We start from the raw sequence: 24,848 nt of genomic DNA on the forward strand, positions 1-24,848 counted from the left end.
GTGATCAAATTAATTCTTTCCTATAAGTACTTGTTTAAAATAATTAAAAAGTGCAATTATTTTTTAAAAACAAAGTAAGGTAAGCTTTTACCTAGACTGGTTGCCAGCGCATATCCAATATATATAAAATTTGTAATGCCCAAGAAAGATTTTTTGTGTTTGAAATCGTTAACATCTTTATAATTATGTAGAAGCGATCGACTTTTAAAGCTTATGAAATACATACCTATTTATTGTCAAGATATGGCTATTATTTGACATACCCATCTGATTATTTATTTAAATATCTATCACTACATATTCATGAATACCAAAATGTATCTGGAAGTTCATATATAAAATAATAAAAATTCAATCGGCAGAAAGTTTTCAAACACTGTTCAACAGCCAGACTTGAACTCAATATAATAATCGAAGCTATTCTAGTCAGATCCTTTTTAAAACTTTTTCTTACTAACGTAAAAAATTGCTAACAAAAACGCTTCCATTCGATTGTTCCTAATTTCGATCGAGTCGAGATACTTGAAGAAGATGGAAGGGAGTAGTAGACATTTCCATCTTATATTTGATGCTAGAAAATACAATTTTTTGGTTTGCACATTGAACGACTTGAAAATCTGAATTAAGTAAAAATTTCCATTCTTTGATATCCTCTTCCTCGCAAAAATGACCGGAGTAAAACAATATGGATCAAATCATAAAGACGTAGAGTCACATTTGAAACATTATTCATTCACCATTGAAAAGTATATTGAAATAGTGAGGTAATTTGCTAACTTTATGCTTATTGCGGAAAAATAATAGAACTTTTATTAGTCTCTTTAAACTTTGAAATTTTGACGTCTTGTGCATGTTGCCTCGGAGTTCAACTTAAAGAAGCATACTGTTTTTTAATTTCAAGACATTCCAAGGTATTATTTAGTATGTAAGTTAGTTAACGTACTTGGGCTTAAGGATATGCGTTCTTTAATGTCTGTCAGCAAAATCAAATATCGCCATTAGTAAATTTCAGCTAATAATTGATATAAATTTTTTTTATACTGAGCAAAAAATCTGGAAAGCAAGAACGGACTGCACCAACCGCCAACCATTATTTTTAAGATTTTATACCGTATTTACTTAAAAATCTGTAGTATTTCAACCCCGTATACTCGTCCAAATCACGAACGAATGTGGAGACAAGTGTAAGAAACAGTTTTTTAAAGCGTAAGCTCGGTCACATGGTATAGTAAATAAATAAGTGTAATAAAGTACAAATTAACAGAGGTATGATAAGAGTTACATGTTTGTCAACATGTCTGATTCGCCAATCTAGAGTTGACAGACTAGTTGCAGTTTTCGCAGACACCGTATATTTTCCGTTCAATCGTTCAGTAAAAATATACTTTCCTTGTAACATTTGTGGTATTCTTGAACAATGTTTATGAGTTAATAACACATGTATGTACAAAGTTTAATATGTCGATTTATTACACAAGCAGAACCCCATTATTGGTAATATTGTTATAATTCAAATTTATTTTTTGTCACTGAAATTAATTTCAGAGAATAAGGAGGATCTTCCTCTGTAATATCGATTTAAGTTATTTAATAGTTCAGCTAAGTTTAATTAAGGCGCTTCACCCACCTACGATCAATCCGAGTTATGTTACTGTCATTAAAAGTGAATATCGAAAGTAATTTTGAAATTTGGAACATATTCTATGGCAAAGGGCATTTTGTTTAATGTGTTTTTAATTATAAAACCATTTTGTAGAAATTATGCGTATCGGAAACCGGTATTCCTTCTGGAAGGTATTAAAAATTCTCCTTTTGCTTACAAATGGTGTCGATAGTGGATGAAACGCCGACGAAATAACGTTTTGTCTAAAATTCATAAAATTTAAGTATAAAAAATTGACATGTTATTACAAAGATTAAAAGAGAGTATTCATCTTAAAGTCTAATCGATTACGAATTACTTTATTTTCTTGGTGTGATATGTTACGATATCAACTAAAAATGAACAGTAATTTGCCGTTTAAAATGTTCAGCCAGAGCCAAATCTAACAATTAGAAAAGTAGAATGGCAACATTTTGTCATTTTAATTTCTGCAGGATGTAAATCTCTCATCAAATAATAAATATTGTCAAATTCTACTATAAGAATTTAACAGGCATTTCACAAAAGTACAAAAAGATTATTGTGCGCTTGACAGAGAAAATAAAACGTGCAGTATTACGTGGAATTCCATCCACTTATTGTCAGTAAGGTTTAAAGTCATTTAGTCTAAATTTGTAAAATATGCAAAATATTCTATAGTTGCCAGATAATTATTGTCTGAAGTATTATTGTCATTAGGTAAACTGACAGAGTTTCAGTTGGTATCGATATGGATGCTCCAGCAGTCACATTTTCCCCGTTTTGTTGCGATATGTAACCTGGGTCCACCACTCGAATTTTCCATCCCAAATTTTGATGAACGTAACACTGAAATAGTTAAGTATTTCAAAATGATAATGAAAAATGAATTAAACGACTTATTCTAAAAGTTTTACAAGTTTTGCATTAGAAAATGCGATAATGTCTTTTATAATTCCCATTTCAGTCTACGTATAAGAACAATTTTGTAGGATGTATTCAAATGTGTCGCTTGTGTAAAAAATTATCAATTTTATAGTTAATGGATGGCCTAATTGACACACTTCACGATTTGAATTACTTTCTAAATTATATTAAATTTGCATTATTACACATTATTTGCAGAACAATTAATAAATCTGCTGAATTTTCCAATATGAAATACCTACTTGATAATACAATGTATCTGGAGCATCCATTGGCACTGTCCAATTGAAAAAAGTTGCTTGCCCATCATCGCATTCCAACCTGAGCGTCGCTTTGTAGTTTTCAAAAGTATCAGATTCCAAGGCTCGATCAATGCTCTTATGAGCCCATTCGCAATATCTTCCTGTTGCAATGGGAAAAGGTTCTCCATTAGAATCATAGTCAATTCCAGCATATATTCGTTGCTGCCTTTGCTGTTCTTCATTCAGTTGTTTAAAACCTCCAATGCTTGAATCGCTGATGTATAAAGGGTGAAATCTACAACACCAGAAAGATAATTTTATTACGCGAGTTTAACTAAACGAAACGAATTTCAAGACTTTCCATAAGGGCTTGTCCGTATCGTTTAACAGATGAATATTTCTTATTTGTATGCGTTAGAAGCTCTAGTGTTAAATTGTCCCTGAGAAATCGTCGTTTTCGAAGACAGATACTTTAAATTTGGCCTCTATTATCACCCGATTTGGATCTACTAGACAAGTTTTAATAGCAAAGAAAGATTTAGCGTGTCAGATCGGCTTTTAGAAACTCATCTAAAAAATCTTGTATACATTTATTCTGATCTGTTGAATAAGCGACACTCACTTATAAACTTGACATAACCACTTTCACAAATAAATACCTAAAATAAAACTTTGGTGAAAATTCGCTATTGAAGACGTTTCTTAAAATTCAAATACAAGAGAAGTGAAAGATCACAGAACAGCACAGAACAGAAAAGATCTGGAAGAAGAAATGAAATAATAGTGTAAATAATTAACTGGTTTAAAAACTAAAATAACAGCGATTAAGGAAGAGTACATTGATTTACAAAACAAAACAGAAATCAAAAACTAATTGCAATAAAAAATACGAGCATGAAGAACACAGTAAAAGCAGCTTATTAGAATCATTAAGTAAATGTATAAATACTACAATTTAACGAAATGTTACACGTTTGACGTCCACTGGAAAGCAAAGACGAGAAACCTAGAAAACCACTTGCCTAGAAAACGGCAAGAAGTAATCCGGAATGACAATGCTATGACAGAAGGAATAGAAAATGCACATTGAACATTTGAAAACATCGTTTTTAACATACAGGGTTTACCTCATAAGTTGTATAAATAGTCAAAATCAAAATAGTGTAGAAATCACTTGACTGAAATTTGAAGCACTCGTTACGCCTAGAGAATTATTACTATTACATACATGCATCTATATCTAAGCCTTATCAGTACCATGAACAATGTGATATTCTGTGTGTATTCTACCAAAACAAAGGAAAATAATGTAGAAATCAATTTTCCCAAAGGCAAATATTAGAAGGAGCAAGCAGAAGAGCAACATTTATTAATGAAGATTAAACTTAAATAAAATATAGAATTTTACCGATTTTAATCTAAGTGTTTTTATTTAAAAAAATGTAAGCTATAGTAGCAATAAATAACATTAATTTCTACATGATTTTGAAATATATATATTTTTTGGAAATCAGGAAAATTTATTGTATCAATCTGTCTTAAAATACAATTGTGTTACCCAGTGTTCCATTAAAAAAAATTGACAAATTTTGACATTTACGTCTCCAATTTTTTTATTTTAATTTGCAGATTTTGAATAGCTGAGTAATAATGGGCAACTTTTGTATTTACAACTTAATTTTTTTTTTTAACTAACTGATCTAACGGAGTCAAGTTATCAGAAAACACCCTGTATATAAGGATACATTAAACATAATATAATTTGCATGTTTTGTGAGATTTACTCTTCTCGAAGTTTAACTAACAAACTTACGTAACATATATTTGCTACTTTCATTTAGAAAGATAATATGGCAATATCATTGTAAAAATCGGTGTGTCATATGTGCTTCTATTATGGAAAAAATATAACGAACTATAAACTTTTATGAACTTAGTACAAATAAATTGATAAGTTGTTTTATGGATCGCAGCAAATATACAAATAAAATTTTTTGATCAATATAGAGCTAACTAAAATTGAACTAAAGATGAACGGGTGTGTCATACACCTCCAGATTATGCAAAATATTATTTAGATTTAACTCGGAAAATTAGTAGAATTTCACTTCAATTTTACTTCAATTGCAATAGTTTCAAAATCAGAGAGTTTCAATTATATTTTAATTTATCAACATACAGGGCGTACCAATCTTGCATTTCAGTTAGATTTAATTAAATAAGAGTTTAATTAACATTAATAATTACTCGTTTGCAGGGACAGCTTTTTAACGCAAGTTGGAGATGTAAGCATCACATTCCTACACGGTTTTCAATAATAGAGAGTGTTTTAGAAACATGCAATCAATCCAGAACTTATTTTTTTATACAGTAGAATAGTATATGATGTAGAATGCTGTAATATACATATTGTATATTATACGGTATATGGCCCGTTGGTATCATTTTCCTCATATTTTTTAAATAAGTATATAGTTCATATTGTAGGGTATTGGATATCTACAACAGAAAAGAAAATTCTGAAATATTTGATGTCAGACCCAGATAGTCTTTAAGTTGGCTACTGTGTTTGCTTGTCGCGTTACTAAACCAGGTAAAAGGTATTTTTTTTAATGCTAAAAGCGAAGTAAATGAAGAGTACACTTTCTTCTTAAAATACTTCAGATTTTCTCAATTTGTAGAAAAAAGATTGATTTATAGTTTCAGAAAAAGCTAGAGTTTTTTTGTACCTGTACCCAGCGTATCAAAATTAATACAGTTCCAAAGATTTACGTTTTGAAGTTCAATCGTTTAGAAATAATTTGCAAAAAACCCTACTACTGGGACCCTCTTCAAGAAGGTGATTCTCCGTTAGGAAGCATTTTTCGATACATGTTCATTTGAAAAATTAATATTATTTTTGAGAGCAGATTTCACTATTTCAGTTTGGCCACCTAATTTCTGGACACCCTGATAGGTAGATGAATGTTGACAACTCTCCTCAGGAGTTTTTGAAACGTGTTTTAAGCGTAGAAGGAAATAATCGAAAAAAAGATCAATTTGCTTATGGGTCATTAGTTTCAAATAATTGAGAAATGTTAATTAATAATTGACAGTATCGTTTCAAATTAAACGTTATTTTAGTTATCCCATATTTTAGTTTATCCACAGATCTCTTAACATGTTTTTAGTGTTTTTTGTATGGGTTTTCATACTTGGTTGTTAGATGAAATGCTTATATATTTTGCTTGAACGCAAATCTGCTCACTAGAGAATTCAGTTAGTTAAGTTCATAATACAGAATTTTGGAAAACTCGATTGAAATATAAAATGATCACGGTTGGGTCAATAATGTATTTTGCGCCAAATTCTTACTTCCAAAAATTCATATTTATCCTATGTGAAAACATTTAATTAAATCGTGAATCGTATGTGCACATATGCATATTTGATCTTCCTATCTTCATTTTATCCGCTCATTTATGACAAATATTACTCACATCGCCCTTGGAATATGTTTTTGGAAAATTGTCATTTTTAACACAATCAGATTAGTGGATTATCTAATTAAAACTTGCATTAGGTACCTTGCAGGATTTGTTTGTGATTCCCCAGTTTCCACTACAAATCTATAAGTTTGGCCTCGTTCTACAAACAGCTCAGGAATTAACAAATCGTTTATATAGTAACACGTTCCCCACGATGGCAAGCCTGTTATTTTTGAGTAACCTTTGGCACCTCCAGTTGGTCCAATTTTCACATAGAACGTGTTTTCACCTAGAGAAATATGTGAACAAATTTATCAATCGATAATAATCTAAATGTAGATTACGAATTTTCTATGACTGATTTCAAAGAATTGACAATAATTATAATTCCTAGTTAGTTGCTAAGAAGCTCTAAGTTTCATCTTAAATCGTGAGTTCGAGAATACTTTCCGAAAAAGACTACTGAACTGAATAAATGACGGATAGTCGGAAAAAGTGTCATTGTAGATTTAAAAATAATCATTTAACTTTAATTGCGTAATTCAATGTTTGAATGATCGATTTGTTTAATAGTGATTAAGCTTTTTTTATTATTTTATTTTATCCATGCACTAGATTACTCACCAATTATTTTTGCCGGAGGCCAGGACAAAATTCCATCTTCAGGCGGTAAATTCTCTACAGTCAAAGTGCATTGATTATCATTCAAATCGCTGAAATTAATTTGCGAATCCGTATCAGTTCTATCTTTTCTAGTGTGAGCGTTCGCTTCTGTTCGATTATTCAAGGGTCCAAAAGCCGCTATCACACTTACTGGATCACTTTCTGGTATCGGTCGATCATTAATCGCTTCATTTGTGTGTAAAGGTCTAAAATAAGCAAAATCTCTTATACTTAAGAAAGAAATCGCAGGTTTTACTCACTTGCTGTATTTGATGGTAAGCACACCATTAGTTCGATCGCCATGCAGCACTGACACATCATTTCTCCCTCCTATACGCTCATCAGGACAAACCCCAGATTTCCCATCGCATTGCGATAAATGTGATATGTAGTAATCCTCTGCTCGGAAGGATCTTAAATCTTTGTCAAAGAAAACCACTGTTATATCTGCTCCAATCTGTAAATAATGGAAATAATCAGCGTAAAGAACCCTAGAGTCCTAAAATGTGGACGAAAGAGCAAAAGATGTAGATATGAGTACAAAATGGATACATCTAAGTTTATTGAGGTCAATTTGACGATGTTGGCAAACATTTACAAAATTAGAGCAAATAATCGTAATTCTTTATTGGCGCTTAAATACGATCATTTAAAGGAATTATTGTTGATATAGCTTAGGGGGGGTTTACCTACTAATAGATAGATAGTTTTATTTCCATATATGATAAAACAAGTTGAAGTGGAATCCGTGAATTGTATAATAATGTGGATTTGGGTGTGTACTTTGATGCTAAGATTTCATTTAATTACCACATTGATATTACCAAAAATAGAGCCTTACAAATGTTGGGATATGTTAAACGAACAACTAAAGACTTCAGAAGTGTTAAATGTATAAAAGTTGTGTATATGTCTTGTATCAGGAGTATCTTGGAGTATGCCAATATTGTATGGTCGCCTAGTTATCATGTACATATAAATAAGATAGAAAGTATTCAAAATAAATTTCTAAGATACTGCGCCTACAAGGCATCTATACCTTTAGATGATTTGGTCTACCAACAATTACGAGATCAATTAGAAATTCAAACGCTTGAACATAGAAGATTGGAAAGTGAAATGATATTTTTATTTAAATTAATTTAAATTATTAAACTACCATTAATTAAAACTACCATATAAATTGCCCTTATTTGCTCAGTAAATTGAATTTCCATGTTCTAAGAGAACGGTCAGAAGTCTATCTATATTTTACTTGGCAACTCATGACACCAATTACAGTCACTTTATGATTATCGACAGAGTATGCGGGACTGCTAACAATTTAGATTTGTCATTTTTTAATTTTTTATTGGTAGCATTTAAGACCGAACTAAAGCTGAAAGTACCCATGTAATTTATTTATTGATTATTTATCTGTTATTGTTATATGCTAATTTTTATTGTATTTTAATATTTTTATACGCATTGTATAATTCGCCATGGATTTTTTCCGTTTAATAAATTTGAATTTGAATACCTACGAGATAAATAATACGAATAATTTAACGGTACTAAGCTAGTACTGCGTAATGCACAATAACTTAACCACTTACTTTGAATTTTGGTAACAAAACATAGGAATCCAAAATTCGGAAGGTTTTTGTCTACCGAAGTACTTAATTTAAATGATGTTCCGGTTTATTAGTGACCGTGATGGTAATTAAAAAAGATGCTTATTTTGATTCTTGGGTTTATCGGTAATTAAAGATAGTGACGGAAAATGAACCACCATTTGGACCTTGGACCAACGTTTCGGATGAAATATTTTAGCAAACTTCAGCATTTTTGCATAGAAAGTGTACATACCGTTAGAAGTAGGTGTATTGTTAGAATTATTTAGTCTGTATCACCAACCTTAAGAGAGTAAGTTAATAATTTGTTGATAGAAAGCAGTAAAAATTCGCTTGGAGTTTTCATTTGTACAAATTGTCAGTTTTTTTACTTTGGCTTAATTTGACTGACTTAATTAAGAATTTTGGTAAATTTTTATTTATGAGGATGTTCCTTTGTTCTTCTTCAGCCTTCTGCATAAGAAATCGTTTGAGCTTAAATTAAATGAATATACGGTATCACAATTATCTTGATTTATTAAATAAAATTTACTTTTCTAAATTTCACGCTTTTTTCTCGCTTATTTATTTGATATTTGTTTATTTAAAAGTTGATAAAACATTCCATTTAGTTGTGTGGCAATTATCAATCAAATTCATGTTGATATAGTTGTGATGTTTTTCCGCATGTGTTCTTTAATTATTTATTTTAATGGTGATGATGTTGCTCGTATATAAAATGCATTGTCTTCGCAAGGGACTTTGTAAACACTTTGTTTTGTGTCTTTGAATTTTGTCGGAAGGTTTTGTTTTCGAAATTTGTTTTCGAATTGTATGTTCAGTTCTGAATATAGTTCTAATATTGAATTTGCTACTTACTCGCTTAATATTATCCGAAAGCCCTGGAGTAAATGGAATAAACTGGTTGTAATAAGTTTCTTTTGAACTTTTTGTTACTGCGGATTTTCCATTAAAAGTCAAGAAAATTAAAAGTCATTAAAAGTCAATCAAAGAATTTGAAGGGACCAACATTTTTAATTCTTCAAATCCAATTCTTGGGAAATCTTTAACAAAAGCTTTTGGAAACTATACAATAGTTCAAAACGATTTGCATGTTTCACAATTTGCAACCAAAAGTTATAAATCGACCACTTTAATGGAACAATAATATAGTAAGGTATATAAGTAAATAATACATAAGTAAATAAGTATATAGTAACTTAATAATACAGTAAGGTCAGTTTATGTTGATTCGTAAATATTTGCCAAACTTTTAAGTAAAATCGCACCTAAATATGTTATTCCGAGTAATTGAAATCCTGACAACGCAAATGCACCTCCAAGATTTTATTTTCGCGCCATGTGTTGCATTGTGTGAAATTCCCCGAACAAACCTCCAGTGAAAGGAATCCTCTATACGTCAGCAAAAATGTGCTAGTTTTACCAAACATTATGTAAAATTGCGGACATTTTAATGTATGTATATTTCATCAGATTTTACTCGCATTGCGACTCCAAAATTAAAAATTCAAGAGCAACTAATTAAGGTGAACTATTTTCTTCGAACTTACCATTTGAGCTTTATTATTATCCCCAGACAAACCAAAAGCCATGTATTTATCGTCCCCAATCCTGGCAGACAGCGTGATCTCCACTCGGTCGCCTTTCATGATCCATCTGACTTGAAGACGTTTATCTAAAAATTCCCTGCAATTGTTGGGTGCTGGGGGTACAGTGGTGGTGGTCGTCTTTAGGGAATAAGAAAAAAATCAAATAAAAACACATCAATAAATAGGGGCATGCATAAGGTGGTGAATATTCACAGTTAATAATATTTAAATTAGAATATGTGAAACGAATTTTTAAGTCATCCCGGTAATATACACTAGATAGGTTCAACTTTCTGTACAAAATCGAGAAAGAAACAAATATCGTTTTTCTTTCAGCTAGTTTATTTAAACACAATTAAAATGGTGTAGTTTATAGACTAGTTACAGTTAATAACCCTAAGACGCATTGGACTGCGTAGATTCATATGTGGTACTTACTGGATTGTACCACCAAGGAGGCTGCAGTTGGAGAGTAAGAAAAATGTATATTTGCAAGAAATTTTGCACAGAACTAAAATGTTTACTTACCGATATCTTCGTCTGGCCAAGTGCAGGAGGCACATCCAGATCCTTCGGAATCATTACGTGGCCAAAGTTATGTCGAAACTTTACACACCAAACAGCTAACCAATCAATATCGTAAACGGTCATTGTCCCAGGAAGTTGAATTTCTATGTCTTCCCCAAGGTATCCACGTAAGGGCTCAAACGATCCAAGTTCGTTTGGAACCTAAAGATACCGGTAATAGATTAGTTGATATTATAAATGAATTGTCCTGGGTGGAATTGATAGCTGCTGAAAGGTGAATATAACATTGATAAACCAAATCAAAATTTTTGTTGGACTGAAAGTTGTTTAATATTTTTAGTCTTCGACTTTGGTTTTATCGTATTTGTAATCCATAAAACACATTATCTCATTGAGCTGATCTTTTTCTTCTCAAAATAGTATGAAATTGCATCGTATGGTGGGACAAACTTATTAAATTAGTTCTATGTCTAAAACTGTTATAAGGGATTGTAGATAGTAGATCAGATATAAGTGACGGAGAGATTGCGGAATTAAATCTACTGAGTAAAACAGTTTTTCCATGCAAAACAGAAAACTTTTACAACTTCCCAAAATTTTGAAAGTTTGTTCAGAAAAGCTTTGATGAGGTTTTAATAAACCGGTATATCAAATGCGCGTACCTTGAATCCAAAAGGAGTGGGTTCCGTCCCGTTACCCACCCAAAAATAAGCGTCTGGACCGGCACCATCATAATGCAGATTGGGAATGTAGAATGTTTTGGCATCCAGAATAGTGATATTATCCGAGCGCAATCCGTGAGCTAGTCGCTTAAATTCTGGAAGAACCCGAGGCTTGGGTACTTCCAAGTTCGGTGGAATAAATACCTCCCCAAAATCTACCTGAAAAAAATTGAACTTTAAGTGAGGTTTATGCTAAAAAAATAAGTCTTGMGTCGACTACTGCTACAAGGTAGAAAGAAATAATGGATAAACATTAGTGCAGTTCTCCGAACAAAATAATATTAAAGACTGTATTTTATATATTCGCGCGGTATGTGAAAACTGAAATTTGTTAAGATATTTATAAGTTTTGTACATTTCTGAAATAAACAATCTGTACTTTTTTATGATAAATTTCACATTTTTAGTAACGAATAGAAAAACATTCTTCCTCGGTTTCTTCACGTGTAAATCATGTACGGTAAAACTCAAGTACGTAACAATATATTTGTTTTTTTTGTATTTGTTACTTCAAACCTCATACTACCAAGATATTATTTGAACTTCATATGTTGATCTCCTACGCTATTTGGAAAATATTTTGCATATATACATTGTTAAAAGTAAGTGTGTCGGGGTYATTTAAAAATAAAAAAAAATRTCATTACTTATATCTCCAGAAAGAAGAAATTTTCGTCGCCGTAATCAATAAGGGAAATCAACAGTATGTACTGACTAACTTATTTCTTATTTTTTACCTCCAGTCGAAAACTACCCCAACTTGGTACTTTCAAAGAATAAATTTAAAATGAAACTCATTTTAGCTTTTTAATCATACAAATAAACTAGTCAACAAAATAAATGTAAAATGGAGAAATCTGGACTTTTTGGAATTTTCAAACCTGATAAATTCTGATTGATGCAAGCAAATTGATTTCTGTTTGAAGGGTTATTGAAGGGTTCTGTATGAAGGGTTGTGCGATTATTTTCCTTCCAGTGATTAGTTTTGCAAAAAATTGTGCTGCAGATAACGTTTCTACAGCGTGGTAAAAGAAGCAATGTAAAATTGTTGAAAGTTACACATGCTCGTAGTTAGGCAAAAAAACGATTGCTCCCATTTCAACGACACATACATTAAGATAGGCCTAATATCTCGAAACTGTTTGCGAATTTTTCTCCCAACTCGGTTATTTACGGAGTGGTCTCAAAAAATAAACTTTTTCGCCTTGCTGTAATAATTATTTCCTTTTTATTCGATTAGGAAAACCTAAGGCTCCTGTTGTAGCTTACAACTTTGCTGTTGACTTGAAAAAATTATTCTACTATACATGGTTGCATGAATGAACGAAATATTTGAAAATAAACTTCATCTTAGTTGAAAGTCTACCAGAATCACAGATTTCAGAGGAAATTCTGATTTGAGTCAATTTTCATGCAACCCTGTGTATTGAATCTTCATCTTAGGTTGTCTATGAAGTTTTAGCTTCCACATGAGCGCTAGATCGTGCAAATCGGGAAAAGAGCAAAAAGGTTCAACAAAAAGAAGAGATGGTCGCAAAATTCAAAAAACCTTTCTTGCTATTTGCTTTGTTTTTAAATTTTTAGTGTCAGCACTGAAAATATTGGTTTTTCTTAACGAAAATTTTACATTTTTTTGCCGCCCTGTAGAACATTTATCGGAAGTGCTTCATTCTTACCAGAACATTCACTAACCGAAAACAAATGGGGCTAAATAACTCCTTCAATAGAAACCAAATCAGTTTGAACTATTATTGAAATAATTATTAATGAAGTAATATAGAATGCTAATTGTTCACAGAAACAACTGTTCAAAAGGGTTTTTCAATTCCTGATGATCACTAGCCAACGTTTCTGCAATTGAGTCAAGTTTTGTTTTAAAATGGGAGGGTATGCAATGATCGTGTTTAGGATAAAGTTAATACAGCAGCCTTATCTGTTTTTAATGGCTGAACCATTTAGAATGGCGTAGATTCGTAAGTGTCTTTGTGCTAAGAACTAATAACTATGGTGTGGGTGCAAGTGAGTATAACGGCTAATAAGCTATACAAAAGAGATCAAAAGTAAAAAAAGCTACAGAAATTATGATGCAATATATATGCAAATAGGAATTTTTTTAATATTCCTATAGGTTCTAGTGAGATTTTGAGTTGAAAACATCAAAATGCTTTACGGTCGGTCATTTACGAGCTAATTACCGGCATTACTTATAAAAAGGTTTCACGTCGAGGCGAGAGTACGAGGAATATAAATTGTCTTGATTTTCCCACTGTTTCCCCCCGAGGGCGCATAGTTATAGTATGAGTTTCGTTAAGACGTCCCCTCCTTTTGGCCACTGTATTTTAGGGTTGAATTTCCATGTTCCCGGCAAACAGAAGGTTGGCTGTAGTTGCTGCCGTTACAGTTTCCAGCTATCGACCGGAGGCCCGGGGCGCACTCGCGTATAGACGCATTTGTTAAAATGGCTACCCGCTTTTCCCCCTTTTCCATGTTATTGGAGAATTTGTTTTAAGTAGCCGGCTGCTGCTGTATATTTGTCAGATTAGTTCAATGCCCGTTTATTTGCCAGGGCTTTAACACCACTGCGTTTTGGTTATACTCGTATACGTGAGACCAGCAAAATATCTCGCATAAAAAAATGAGGCTGGAAAGAAAATTCTTCCATTTTAAATGTTTTACTCTCTATTTTTAAGTCCCAAAATAACGTCTTCTTAGCCTGAAAGGATTTCATTCTATAAAGTTTTCAATTAAGTATATTTCCAACGCATCGCAGACAAGGAGTTTTAAAAAATATCGATTTTTCGATTGATTTAAAAAATTGGTAAAAGTTAAATAGATCCGAAAGTTAATAGATTCCGAGGAACAGGGTCTCAAGGTCTAAATATATTTTTTTAAATATATATTTAACCAACCTTTTACTTTCTTCTTTCTTTCCTGGCTTCACAACGATCGATCCATAAATGTAAAAATATACAACAGTTTTACTATTTACAATATTACAAATTTCTTATTACTTGACTTGTAGTTGACTCTAGAGGACGCTAGCTGCAGTAGTCTGGAGCCATTTAAAACATTGCTTTTTTTACTATTTGCGAAATCTATACTTGGTTCAAGTCGATATTCCTAGGATTTTTTTGAACTAACTCAAATCGGATCCCTATCATTGTAGTAAATTGACATATTTTAAGTTGACCACAGACAAGTTTTTGAATTTATTGAAAATGCCCCCACATTACTTATTTTCATATGAAGAAATATGTTTTCTGTTTATCTTCCGACTTCCGAAAAAACTTATTTGTTTTCACAAAAATCATTTACTAAAAGGGTTAAAAGTGGGAGGAGTTCAGGTTGAACAATTAAAATGACATGATAATTGTTTAAAGAGTCGTTTAAAATAGATTTTAACGTGCCTAAATAGATGCAGTTTAATGTTTAACAAATATGTATTTTATTTAGAGATCTTGAAATTTTTTTTACTTATGAGCCGCCCATTTTTTGAATTAGATCGTCTTTAGATGGCTTTTCGTTGCATAACAAAACGGGTTTTCAGAAACGTTTTTCCAATTAAAATTTTTCATTTTAAACCCTTTTTTCTAATTTCAAATTTCAAATTAGAATTGAATTAGAAGCTTCAATAAAATATTTTCTTATTTTATGCATTGAACCAAATCGTCTTATTTCAACCAAATATAATAAACTTTTTCAAAATATCCGCTAATTAACTAAACTATGAAGATTCAAAATACATAGTTACATAAACATATATCGTAGTAGAAAATGTATTAGATATGGGAAAATTACAAGAAATATATTTTTTTAGTTTTGAAGTCGAATTGATGCTATTGGAAATAATGAACCGAATAAAACGTACGAAGCAATTTTTTTTCTAAGTGCGTAAACATAATGTTTAACACAATCAAGGGCGAACTCGGCATTCAAGTCAGGAGGGTCTTGTAATAGAGATTCGGTCAGGACAAGTCAGAATTAAAAAAGTATTGTATTGTTATATGTCGTAGGCATTTTAATTAAACAGCAAAATAAATGTTCTTCTATTGTCTTCTCACAAAAGAAGTTATGATTTCTTCCACTTCAGTCGGTAAAAATCAATTTTTTCATTATTGCTTTTCGCTGGTTGTTATGAATACTTCCTGACGCCACCTTTTTTTAACAATATTATAATTATAATAACAAAATTATAATCTCTCATTTCATATACTTTTAGATGTGTAAGAAAACTACATTAACTAAAAGTACATTAATATGGTGAAAAGCAATGTAAACTAATATTTAAAAAAAATTGCTTGCTTAAAAGTCGACATATTTCTCTGTTTTCGAAATATTTTTAATTTAAACTTCTAGTGTTTTTTTGAACTAGTGAACCCAAATTGGATATATAATTAAAATAAATTTGCTATTTACATTTGAAAAAAAAACATTAACTCAAGAACGTTTAACATTACGTAATTATTTACGCACGTTAAGAACTACTGTAAACTATTTTTTCAACTCAGCAAAGCATTCGAAATTGGAAAATTATTATTTCATAAGAAATGGTCAAAATTAACTGATCTGACGTCGATTAACACACGATTACTAACGCTTTTAATAAAATACTGTTGTAATAAAAAAATACAAATTCTGTTTCGGTCTTCTGCAGCATTTAAAATTATCTTGTGCATAAATACATGGTTTGTGTTTATGCACATATATATATATATATATATATAACAATAAGAAGAACCTGGAAGTTCACTTACTAATATTAATTTAAGCTTATTCAGAGACATTTTCACATATTGATTATATGTATTACTTTCAAATAAAAAAATCCAGTTCGTCCTGCTTCCATATATAAAACTGTTTTCCACTTTAAAGTCTTGATTTTTGTAAATAGCCTGCTTGATGTAACGTCAGGTAGAACTATCAATTTACTTTGAAATCCGAATAAAGTTTTTCCGCATAGGTTATCTGTTGGTTATTGAAAAATAGCACGATTCTGAAAATTGGTCAATTTTTTTGCATTAATTTTCAAGTTTTTGTCGATTCCATACAGGCAATTCGACAGCCGGTGAGTTTTTTCCCCTGCATTCCAGTTGACTAACGGACAATACAGAGGGAACAATGGAGAGTGATTAAAAGCGCTTTATAATTAACTTCTCCGCCATCAGCTCCGTTTTGTCGGTAATTATTCATTGGCGGCCGCTAGCAGAGAGGCAGTAGCGTCTGGTGCTGACAAACGCTACACACACTGACACTTGCATTGTCAACGTTTCCGTTTCGTCTTTTGTTTCGACCGGCAATCTAATTTGCCTTAAGTGCGTCGACATTCGAACCGACAGCGATGACAGGCGAGCGTCGCCGTCGCGACGATTCGGGGTGACTCAAATCTGTTGTACCAGCAAACTGAGGAAAGGACATGTTCATTAGTAGCAACTTTTCGGACGAATCTACTGCAATTATCAGTAATGCTAACTCAGTTATTTTCAGTAGCGGAAAATGCTTTTTCCATTTCATTTCTCTGGTAATCTACAGTTTGCCTTTTGCAGTAGTTTTCTTCGCCTAGATCAGCTGCTAGCTCATTTAGAATTCAAGCGACAGTACTAGACACCAGGAAACTTAATGGCAAAACTGAAATAAGGCCATGAAGTAATATAAAGGGTGTTCCAACAAGAACGACGGTTTTGAATTGCGCCCCATTTGTAGCGTCATGATTTAACATTAAAAAAGACCGTTCTTTAGTAGACAGCAGGAGGTTTTAAGTAAAACAGAGCGGTTCAATACACAACTTACTCTGATGACCTCTGTGTTTGTCCATGACGATTGTACGTGATATATTTTGTACTCTTTTATTATGTTTTTTAATCTTTTACCATTGTTATCTGTACTGTACGTAGTTTATATTGTAGCATTTTGTTTTGTTTTTTTTACTGTGAATTTTTCCGTGGCAATAAACCATATTTTGATTGATTTAAACTAGGCACGTGCAGGGTAGTCCGTACTTTATTCCCGGTATGATTTGGACAACCAAATATAATTTGTTATTTTTTTATAAACAATTTTCAACAAAAACTCGATTTTTTTTAGTTTCTTGCTTGTAAATTTGACATGATCGTTCAGAAACAGATGCATCCAAAAAGAGTACCTGTTTATGGTATGCATTGTGGGCTGGAGGCATCATCGGACCATTTTTCTTCGAAAGTGCAGTTGGTCAAGCATTAACCGTGAGTGGTGTTAGTTATCGTGAAATCTTAACTAACTTTTGTGCCAAAATATGGATCCCAACATCATGAGGTTTCAACAGGACGGTCCAACATGCCACACAGCCAGAGCAAATGTTGAGTTACTGCACGAGTCATTTCCTGGTCGTGTTATTTCTCGTTTTGGAGATCGGCATTGGCCGCCCAGATCATGCGATTTAACGCCTTTAGACTTTTTTATTGGGGATTTTTTAGCGTCACAATTTCATGTGAACAAACCAACAACGATTGAAGCTCTAAAAGATTAAATGCAACGCTGTATCCTTAAAATACCGCAAAATTTATATGCAACAGTCCTTCAAAATTTCATGAAAAAAGCGCGTCTGCACCAACAAAGTCGATGCGGTCATTTGTCCAATGTCTTATTCCATTCATAACCTCTTAATCTGTACTTCATTTTTCAATTAATGTTTCAAACTTATGTCACAAATATATATGTTTTATTTAAAATTTACATCCGTCGTTCTTATTGGAACACCCTTTACTTCTTCTGAATCCGCCATCCCGAATGTCGACGGTTGGCATTCCAAATGACCAAGGTAGTTTCAGAAACTGCTGCTCTAAAATTTTTACTGATGAGCAATCATGGACACACATTTTGGACATTTAATTTGCTTGTTGTTCTGTTTCTTAAAATAAATCGGATGTTTTTAGACTACAGAAATTTGAAGAAAATAATCAGATCAATGTGAAAAAAATAATTAATTACCCAATTTGAAGATTTCTAGGTAACTGTTGAGAATATAGCACATTCATATTACATTAAGTTAAGTTTAAGTAGATTGAACTGATAAAGTAAACTCTACTCAAATATATGTAAAAAACGAAGATTTATTAAGTATGAGTTTCTCAAATACAGCACTCCTCGATTTTATGGGCGATGTCCAATAAAATAAAATACTTTAATAAATATAAAATAATAGTTAATTTAGATGCAACAGGCATAAAAATTTAACAAACTAGACATGTAAAAATGTGAGGGTGTACAAGATCCTGTAATTTTTTTCGTGCCAAGGTAAATGGCGAGGGCACAAAGCATGGCAAACAAATGGGCCAGTTTGTAAAGAGGCGAAAATTAGCATTTTATCTAATATGCACTAAATGAAAGGGGAGCAACATGAAGATGAGTTATGAGCGGCGGGCGACTCGTTGATTTACTGCGTGGAGGCAAATGGAACCAGTTTAGCATGACGGACACAATAGGCCCATTCGTTTGGAGATAAAGTCCCTTTACGCGAGGAACAATGCATTTTAAAATGCTCTTTGCAACTAGTTCCGAAGAACTCACTTGTTCATAACTAACGTAGAAAGAAATTGAAAGCTAGTTTGTTTGGAGCTAACTAAATGAAACTAATTTTTAGGGAACACTAAAGTGAATTGTAGGTGATATAAATTGACTAGAACCTGTTAGCGAAAGGTGAAAAACACTAATTGGATGAATCAAGTACGTGACTTGTAACTTTCAGTCTACGTGAGAATGATTGAACAAAGCATTTTTCCTAATCTTGGAACAGTCGGTACAATAAAAAAAAGATTCAGTTTTAAATAGTAAACTGAAAATTAGCAATACCTAACAAGATAGAAATGGTATACAATTAACGAGCAGCCGCGCGTTCACACCACATTTTGTCAAAGTGTTTCATATAGTGAAAGGATAAATCAGCATATAAAACATCAACTAAATAGATAAGTATACCAAGAAAATATAATAGACAGCGAAAGTCTACTAGGAAATGCTACATATAATATTTACTCGTTATGTCGTTTACTCGTTTGTTCGTTATGAAGTTTTTGGTTTTTCTTTCTTTTTTCTTTCTTTCAATCTTCAGAATGGAGGCAATTTATAACGTTGAGAAACTTGACTTTAAGCAATGTCCAGTGGCGGCGTTAGGGGTGGGCGAGCGCCCAATCAAAATTTATCTCGCCCAACTACTTTTAATCGCGATGTAAGTAATTGCGAATTAAAAAATCTGATGCAATTCGACCATCATGATAGTAAACGTGAAAACATTCCGAGTTGTTCGAGAATTGAAAAGTAAACTTACTTAATATTAATAAACTATTTTCTAATCTAAATATGGATACTTGTTTCCTGCTAGGACAAGAGCCAAACATTTTCATATAGAGAGAAAATAAGTCATTGATTTGGCTCTATCGCTACATGAACTTTTAAGGCAGCCGGTCTTAGGAAGTTTTCTTAAAAAACAGTATGGTTATGATCTTTGTAGCTTTAAGTCCTGTTATTATATCATGTATCCTTGGATTAAGTAGAGCATTGTCAAAGGTGCTGTATTACGTTATCCCTTGTAGATTGTTCTTCAAACATGGGTGGAACTAGCAGTTAAAGTTTTGTTACTGAAGGCTACAAGAACTTGAAAAGAGCGGCAGAAACAAAAGCTGGGTTTAAAAATATGATTTATTACATTTAACCCATTTTTTTAACCTTAGAACGTGTTTATTTCTTTTGCTAAGCATTAATAATGTCATATAGTTAGTACCACTAAGAGGTATGAAGTCACAAATAATCTTTAATATTAACAGTTTAACAGATCTAACACTTATTTTGCAATATTTTGGTTTAGGCTTCCATGAAATTAATATGTAATATTGCATCTTCTACTGCAAGTTGTGAAATATATTTCAGCACTTTAAAGAGAATTATTTAAGAACAACTATTAGTCAAGGTAGGCTTTCTGACTTGGGCGTTTTGTTTGTTGAAAAAGATATTGCAAAAAAATAGATTTAGAATTAATTATAGATTCGTTTGATGCTAAGCATAATAGAAGAATGTCTGTTCTTATCTAAAGTTTTATTCAAATTTTGTAATGTTTCTTCAAATTTTATAATGTTATAAATTAAATAATTATTCATTTATTCCTCTTCTAAAGTTTTATTCAAATTTTATAAGGTTATTCGTTAATATAAATGTTTTAAATCTACTTTCGTTTAGTAAACTGAATTATTCAATTAAAAAAAATGATTTGTTTATAATATTTTTTATTACAATGCTAGTGTTGTAGCGAATTTCATTCAGCATTTGTTTCCAACATAATAACGTTTGAAAAATGGTTCACAGTTGTCAAATCTATTTTTGAAACATTTATTTCGTTAGTCTACGAAATTAGATAAAAGCTCGTACAATTTTTGTATTGTAAATTCATATTGGGCCCCTCAAGGTATTGTCAAACTCTGTGTTTGGCAAACACGTGTTGTTATAAGTGCTTACTAAAAATAAATATTTGCAACGCTTGTATGTTAAATAAAAATAACTAAAAAATATTTTACATTATATTCAAGAAGAAAACAACAAATTTTGTAAAATAGATGTATTATATTAACAACTTCTTTCTGGAGAACACTGGGACAATACATTTGGATTGCCAGTAGCTTTTTTATACCGGAACACCAGAGCTGTTATTAAATACCATCAACCAGCAAAGTTTTAAAAATCCTAAAAAATTTCGATGAGTTACGTACAGAAGTTTGCAAATAACCTAACCCGAATAAGGGATAGAGAACGCTGAAATCCTACCAAAATGTTTAAATATATTGTTACAAACAGCAGACGACTGAACAATCTAGTTTTCATAAACGAATCGCTGACCTGCCGAGTATTTTCCAAAGCTCGCAACGCAATCGCAACCTTCAGAAGAAAGCAAATGTAAGTAACATTAAACACTGTATAAGAGAAATATTGTTGATGACAGCAAAGCTTCAGCTGCTTGGTTCTGTGAAGAAAATGCTGTATTAGTATCGAAGCACTTTTGATTGTGTAAAAAGATTCTGTAAAAGATTACTTGTGCGATTTAGCAGTTGTACATTATTATTATTGCCCTAAAACGTGCTTCAATGAGAAGGACAGTGATCAAATGTTGTTTGTCTTGCGAATTTAAATTTTGTGAAGAGGAGTTTGCGATAGGAGGTCATTGTAATAAAAAGTGCTTATAATACTTGAACAATTAATTCCAAACGGTGCTTTTTTGTGGTATATAAGAGGTACAAAAACAGTTCCCAAAGAGAAGGGGCAGGGTCTAAAGTTTATCTGGTCCTAAATGATTCTTCTTCTTCTTGCTCGTTGCAAATGAGCAAACTTTCCGCATTATTTTACGTTTACAGTCTTTCCAGAAGTGTAATGTCGTCATGCGAAGGTATGAACTCTTTTTCTTCATTGTTTTACTTCAGTACTACACAAACTCTCAAACTATGTTTATAACTCCTTTTTGTAATTGTATATTGACTAGATTTTACTCCTCTGTCCCACAAATAGTGTACTTTGTTTTCCTACCAAAACTGAATAAAAAATCTGCAACTAGAAATCGTTTGAGGTTCCAGCAAAATAAAACGACCTCCACCATAACATTCCTGTAATAGACTAACTGTTTCTTTGGTGGCTCAGGAAAATATATAGTAGGAAAGGGTCGATGGAATGGCCACTAAAACACCCGTTTGTAATCCTGTGAACATTACATTGGGTTTTTGAAGAGGAAATATTATATAAACGCCCCATGACCTGGAAAACTAGAAAAGAACAAAGGTTGCCGAAATAACATTAGAAAATATGGAAATGATTAATAGGAAATATATATAGAAGTTTTTTATATTTAAAGTTTGATCATTTCATGTAATGTAACGTCTCCTTTTAAATAGTTCTACTAAATAAAGTGTTGAGTTTAAGTCCTAATGTTGTGCTCTAAAACTAAAAATGAAATCTTGACAGTTTCTGTTTTACAACATTTTGTTATTGAACATATCAATAACTAGGACGAAATATTCCGATGGTTGATTCTTATATATGCGCAACAGCTTTGTCCTCACGGTGCAATAATTTCCTTTGTAGACACAACTTTTCAATGTTAAAAACGCATATGACCAGTCAGTTTTATAATTAGCGTTTAACTGGAGACTACAATTTTCCAGTTGATCGATCTCAAAGCCAATACAAATCACAGATTAAACTATTTGTTAGGCTACTTACTGTAAATCGTCGGCACCAAACGGACAGCCATCGAATATCTCTAATTCGTTTCCCCATTGGTAGTCGCAGGATTATATCGGTGTTGTTGTGGGACTTCAGAACCGGCGGATCCCTGAAACAAAGCCATCAATTGCCGATGAATTTCATCCGGAAAATGCCAGATAAACCAGCTAAACTAAATCGCACCCCAAGCTGAAACTCTCTGTTATTATTTCTGTTTTTATTTTCCAACGGGGATTTGGAAATGTTCCAGAATTAGCGATAAATCGAAACGCAATCAGCAAAATTATTAAGTGTTATAGCAAAGTATTATTAGTTTGCAATTTGAAAAACAATAGCATCGTTTTTGAGGAGGATTTGAATTTAATGGAGATTATGTACATTTCATGCCTAATAACGAAACGCAATTGTATAAAATGTATTTAATTTTTCGTTGTACTTATCATCATTCTTTACTTAATTAATTACTGTTTAATTATATTCTTTATTATTTGCTTCTTAATGGAAAAACTGCAAATTACTTCCACGTTTTTAATAACTGTAGATCCTGAATATGTACAACCGCCAAATAAGAAGAAAACATATTAAAATATGCAAAAAAATGTTGAATAAACGAATTAAATTCAAGAGCAATAGCTTTAAATGTGACCATTTTAAGAGGAAATGAATGATGAAGAATATAGTTGCGACAGAAACGAAACTAAGAAGAACTAGAGCATGAACTGGAAAAGGTAAAAGTTCACGTTGCGAAAAGAAGAGACTTACTCGAAAGGTACGTTAGTATGAGAAACTTTGTATAAAAGTAAATTTTGAAGTTTGAATTTTGAAGTGAAGGAATACGACACACAACAAACTATCATTAGAGCGATCTTTTGGAGTATTACAAATGCAAAAATCTTTAAAAATCATCATAATCTCAAGTAATTAAAACTGCGGAATCTTCTTCATAACAACGTAAACAACGTACAAAAAGCAACATGATTTTCTTTTGCTAGTGATACATTGGTGATTTAATTCGCAAAACATCGAAGCTTTATAAGTGGCCTGATACAGAAACCTTGATTAATTATTTAAACTAAGGAAATATCTCATTTTAGTGGAATATGGGGCAAAATCGAGATGACATAAATTTCAACATTTGAAGTTCCTTCATTTAATAGGACAGTTATCGCTCCACATTTCCCCAAACGTGCATTTAAGAATGGATCGCATAATTTATTACATAAATTTACACTTATACTCGAAAAGAACTTGAAATTTGGCATTATGAAAGCAATTTGGACTAAACGAATCTCTGCAGAAAAAAATGAAATTCAAATAATTGCACATTTTTGCATCGTAATTACTGAATAACGAAGCCTTCTCAAAATAAGCTTGGGGGTTTAAGTCGGATCGTAAAAAAGACTTATGCGACAAGCAAAAGCGTTGTTAAGGAATACAAAACAATCACGGTAACGTTTAGGAGGATTTCAGAAGCTCAAGGAAAATCGATTCACTTAAACGTTGACAAGGAGCTGCTGGAGTAATCGCTTTCTCTGGATCAGTACATGATGTACATTTTATAATAAATTGAGAATAATTTTACTTACTGATGATTGCTATTAATGTTTTATAAAACGAAAATAATGCTTTTAATACATATAATATAAAATTAAAATAGAGAATATTCTTTTTTTCTAGCTGGACCAACTATGTTTTCGCATGTACTCTAGAATTAATTTTAGTGAAATAGGTTTATATTTAACAAAATAGTAAGAAAAGTAGAATTTGTTTCAATGGGAATTTAAGAAAGTGACAATAAAGTAAGTAAAATTTTTCGCAAATATAATTTTTCCATATTTCTGGACTAGTAAGGAGTTCAGAAGCATGTTTTAAACGCATTTTAATGGCACACTGATTTAAACTTATGCTTTCAAGGTAGTTCAGATACATAAAGAACAGTTTATAAGCAATATGGAAATCTATGGTGTCTTAAAACCGGGTATGCACAAAGCGGTTTAGCTTACTCTTTTCTGTAGTAAAACTTATCGAAAAACTGTACATCGTCATTGTAGTTGAAATGTGACTTAGTTATAAAACGTTTACCCGTGCAAGATAATATAGAAAAATTGCCTTAAATTTTTCTGTAGCAAGGAGCAAAACATATGTGGAAAATAGAACGAAATAATCCTCGAAGTAAATTTGGTACAACTAGCAAACGCAATAAAAGTAATTATTCAACCGTATCTTCGAATTTTTCAAGGGTTG

At 31.9% G+C, this 24,848-nt stretch overlaps 1 protein-coding gene across 2 annotated transcripts in view; it reads right to left on the minus strand.

The window, feature by feature from the left end:
- LOC109546640 (protein Skeletor, isoforms B/C) overlaps positions 1-24,848 on the minus strand; it is a 74,810-nt gene continuing 49,962 nt past the window's right edge. Inside the window, exons 3-12 of one of the 2 annotated variants that reach the window (XM_048666709.1) lie at positions 22,602-22,713; positions 11,313-11,531; positions 10,651-10,851; positions 10,561-10,581; positions 10,084-10,260; positions 7,181-7,377; positions 6,882-7,126; positions 6,357-6,546; positions 2,791-3,085; positions 1-2,470 (exon numbers count right to left, since the gene is read on the minus strand). In XM_048666709.1, the coding sequence (XP_048522666.1) occupies positions 2,297-2,470; positions 2,791-3,085; positions 6,357-6,546; positions 6,882-7,126; positions 7,181-7,377; positions 10,084-10,260; positions 10,561-10,581; positions 10,651-10,851; positions 11,313-11,531; positions 22,602-22,713 (1,831 nt within the window). In that variant the 3' untranslated portion in view covers positions 1-2,296. The remainder of the gene's footprint in view (positions 2,471-2,790; positions 3,086-6,356; positions 6,547-6,881; positions 7,127-7,180; positions 7,378-10,083; positions 10,261-10,560; positions 10,582-10,650; positions 10,852-11,312; positions 11,532-22,601; positions 22,714-24,848) is intronic. The other variant, XM_048666710.1, reaches the window with a different exon arrangement.

Source organism: Dendroctonus ponderosae, unplaced genomic scaffold (assembly GCF_020466585.1).
Source record: "Dendroctonus ponderosae isolate FM_Combo_2020 unplaced genomic scaffold, Dpon_F_20191213v2 Dpon_F_20191213_5, whole genome shotgun sequence".
Classification (NCBI taxonomy): Eukaryota; Metazoa; Arthropoda; class Insecta; order Coleoptera; family Curculionidae; genus Dendroctonus; species Dendroctonus ponderosae.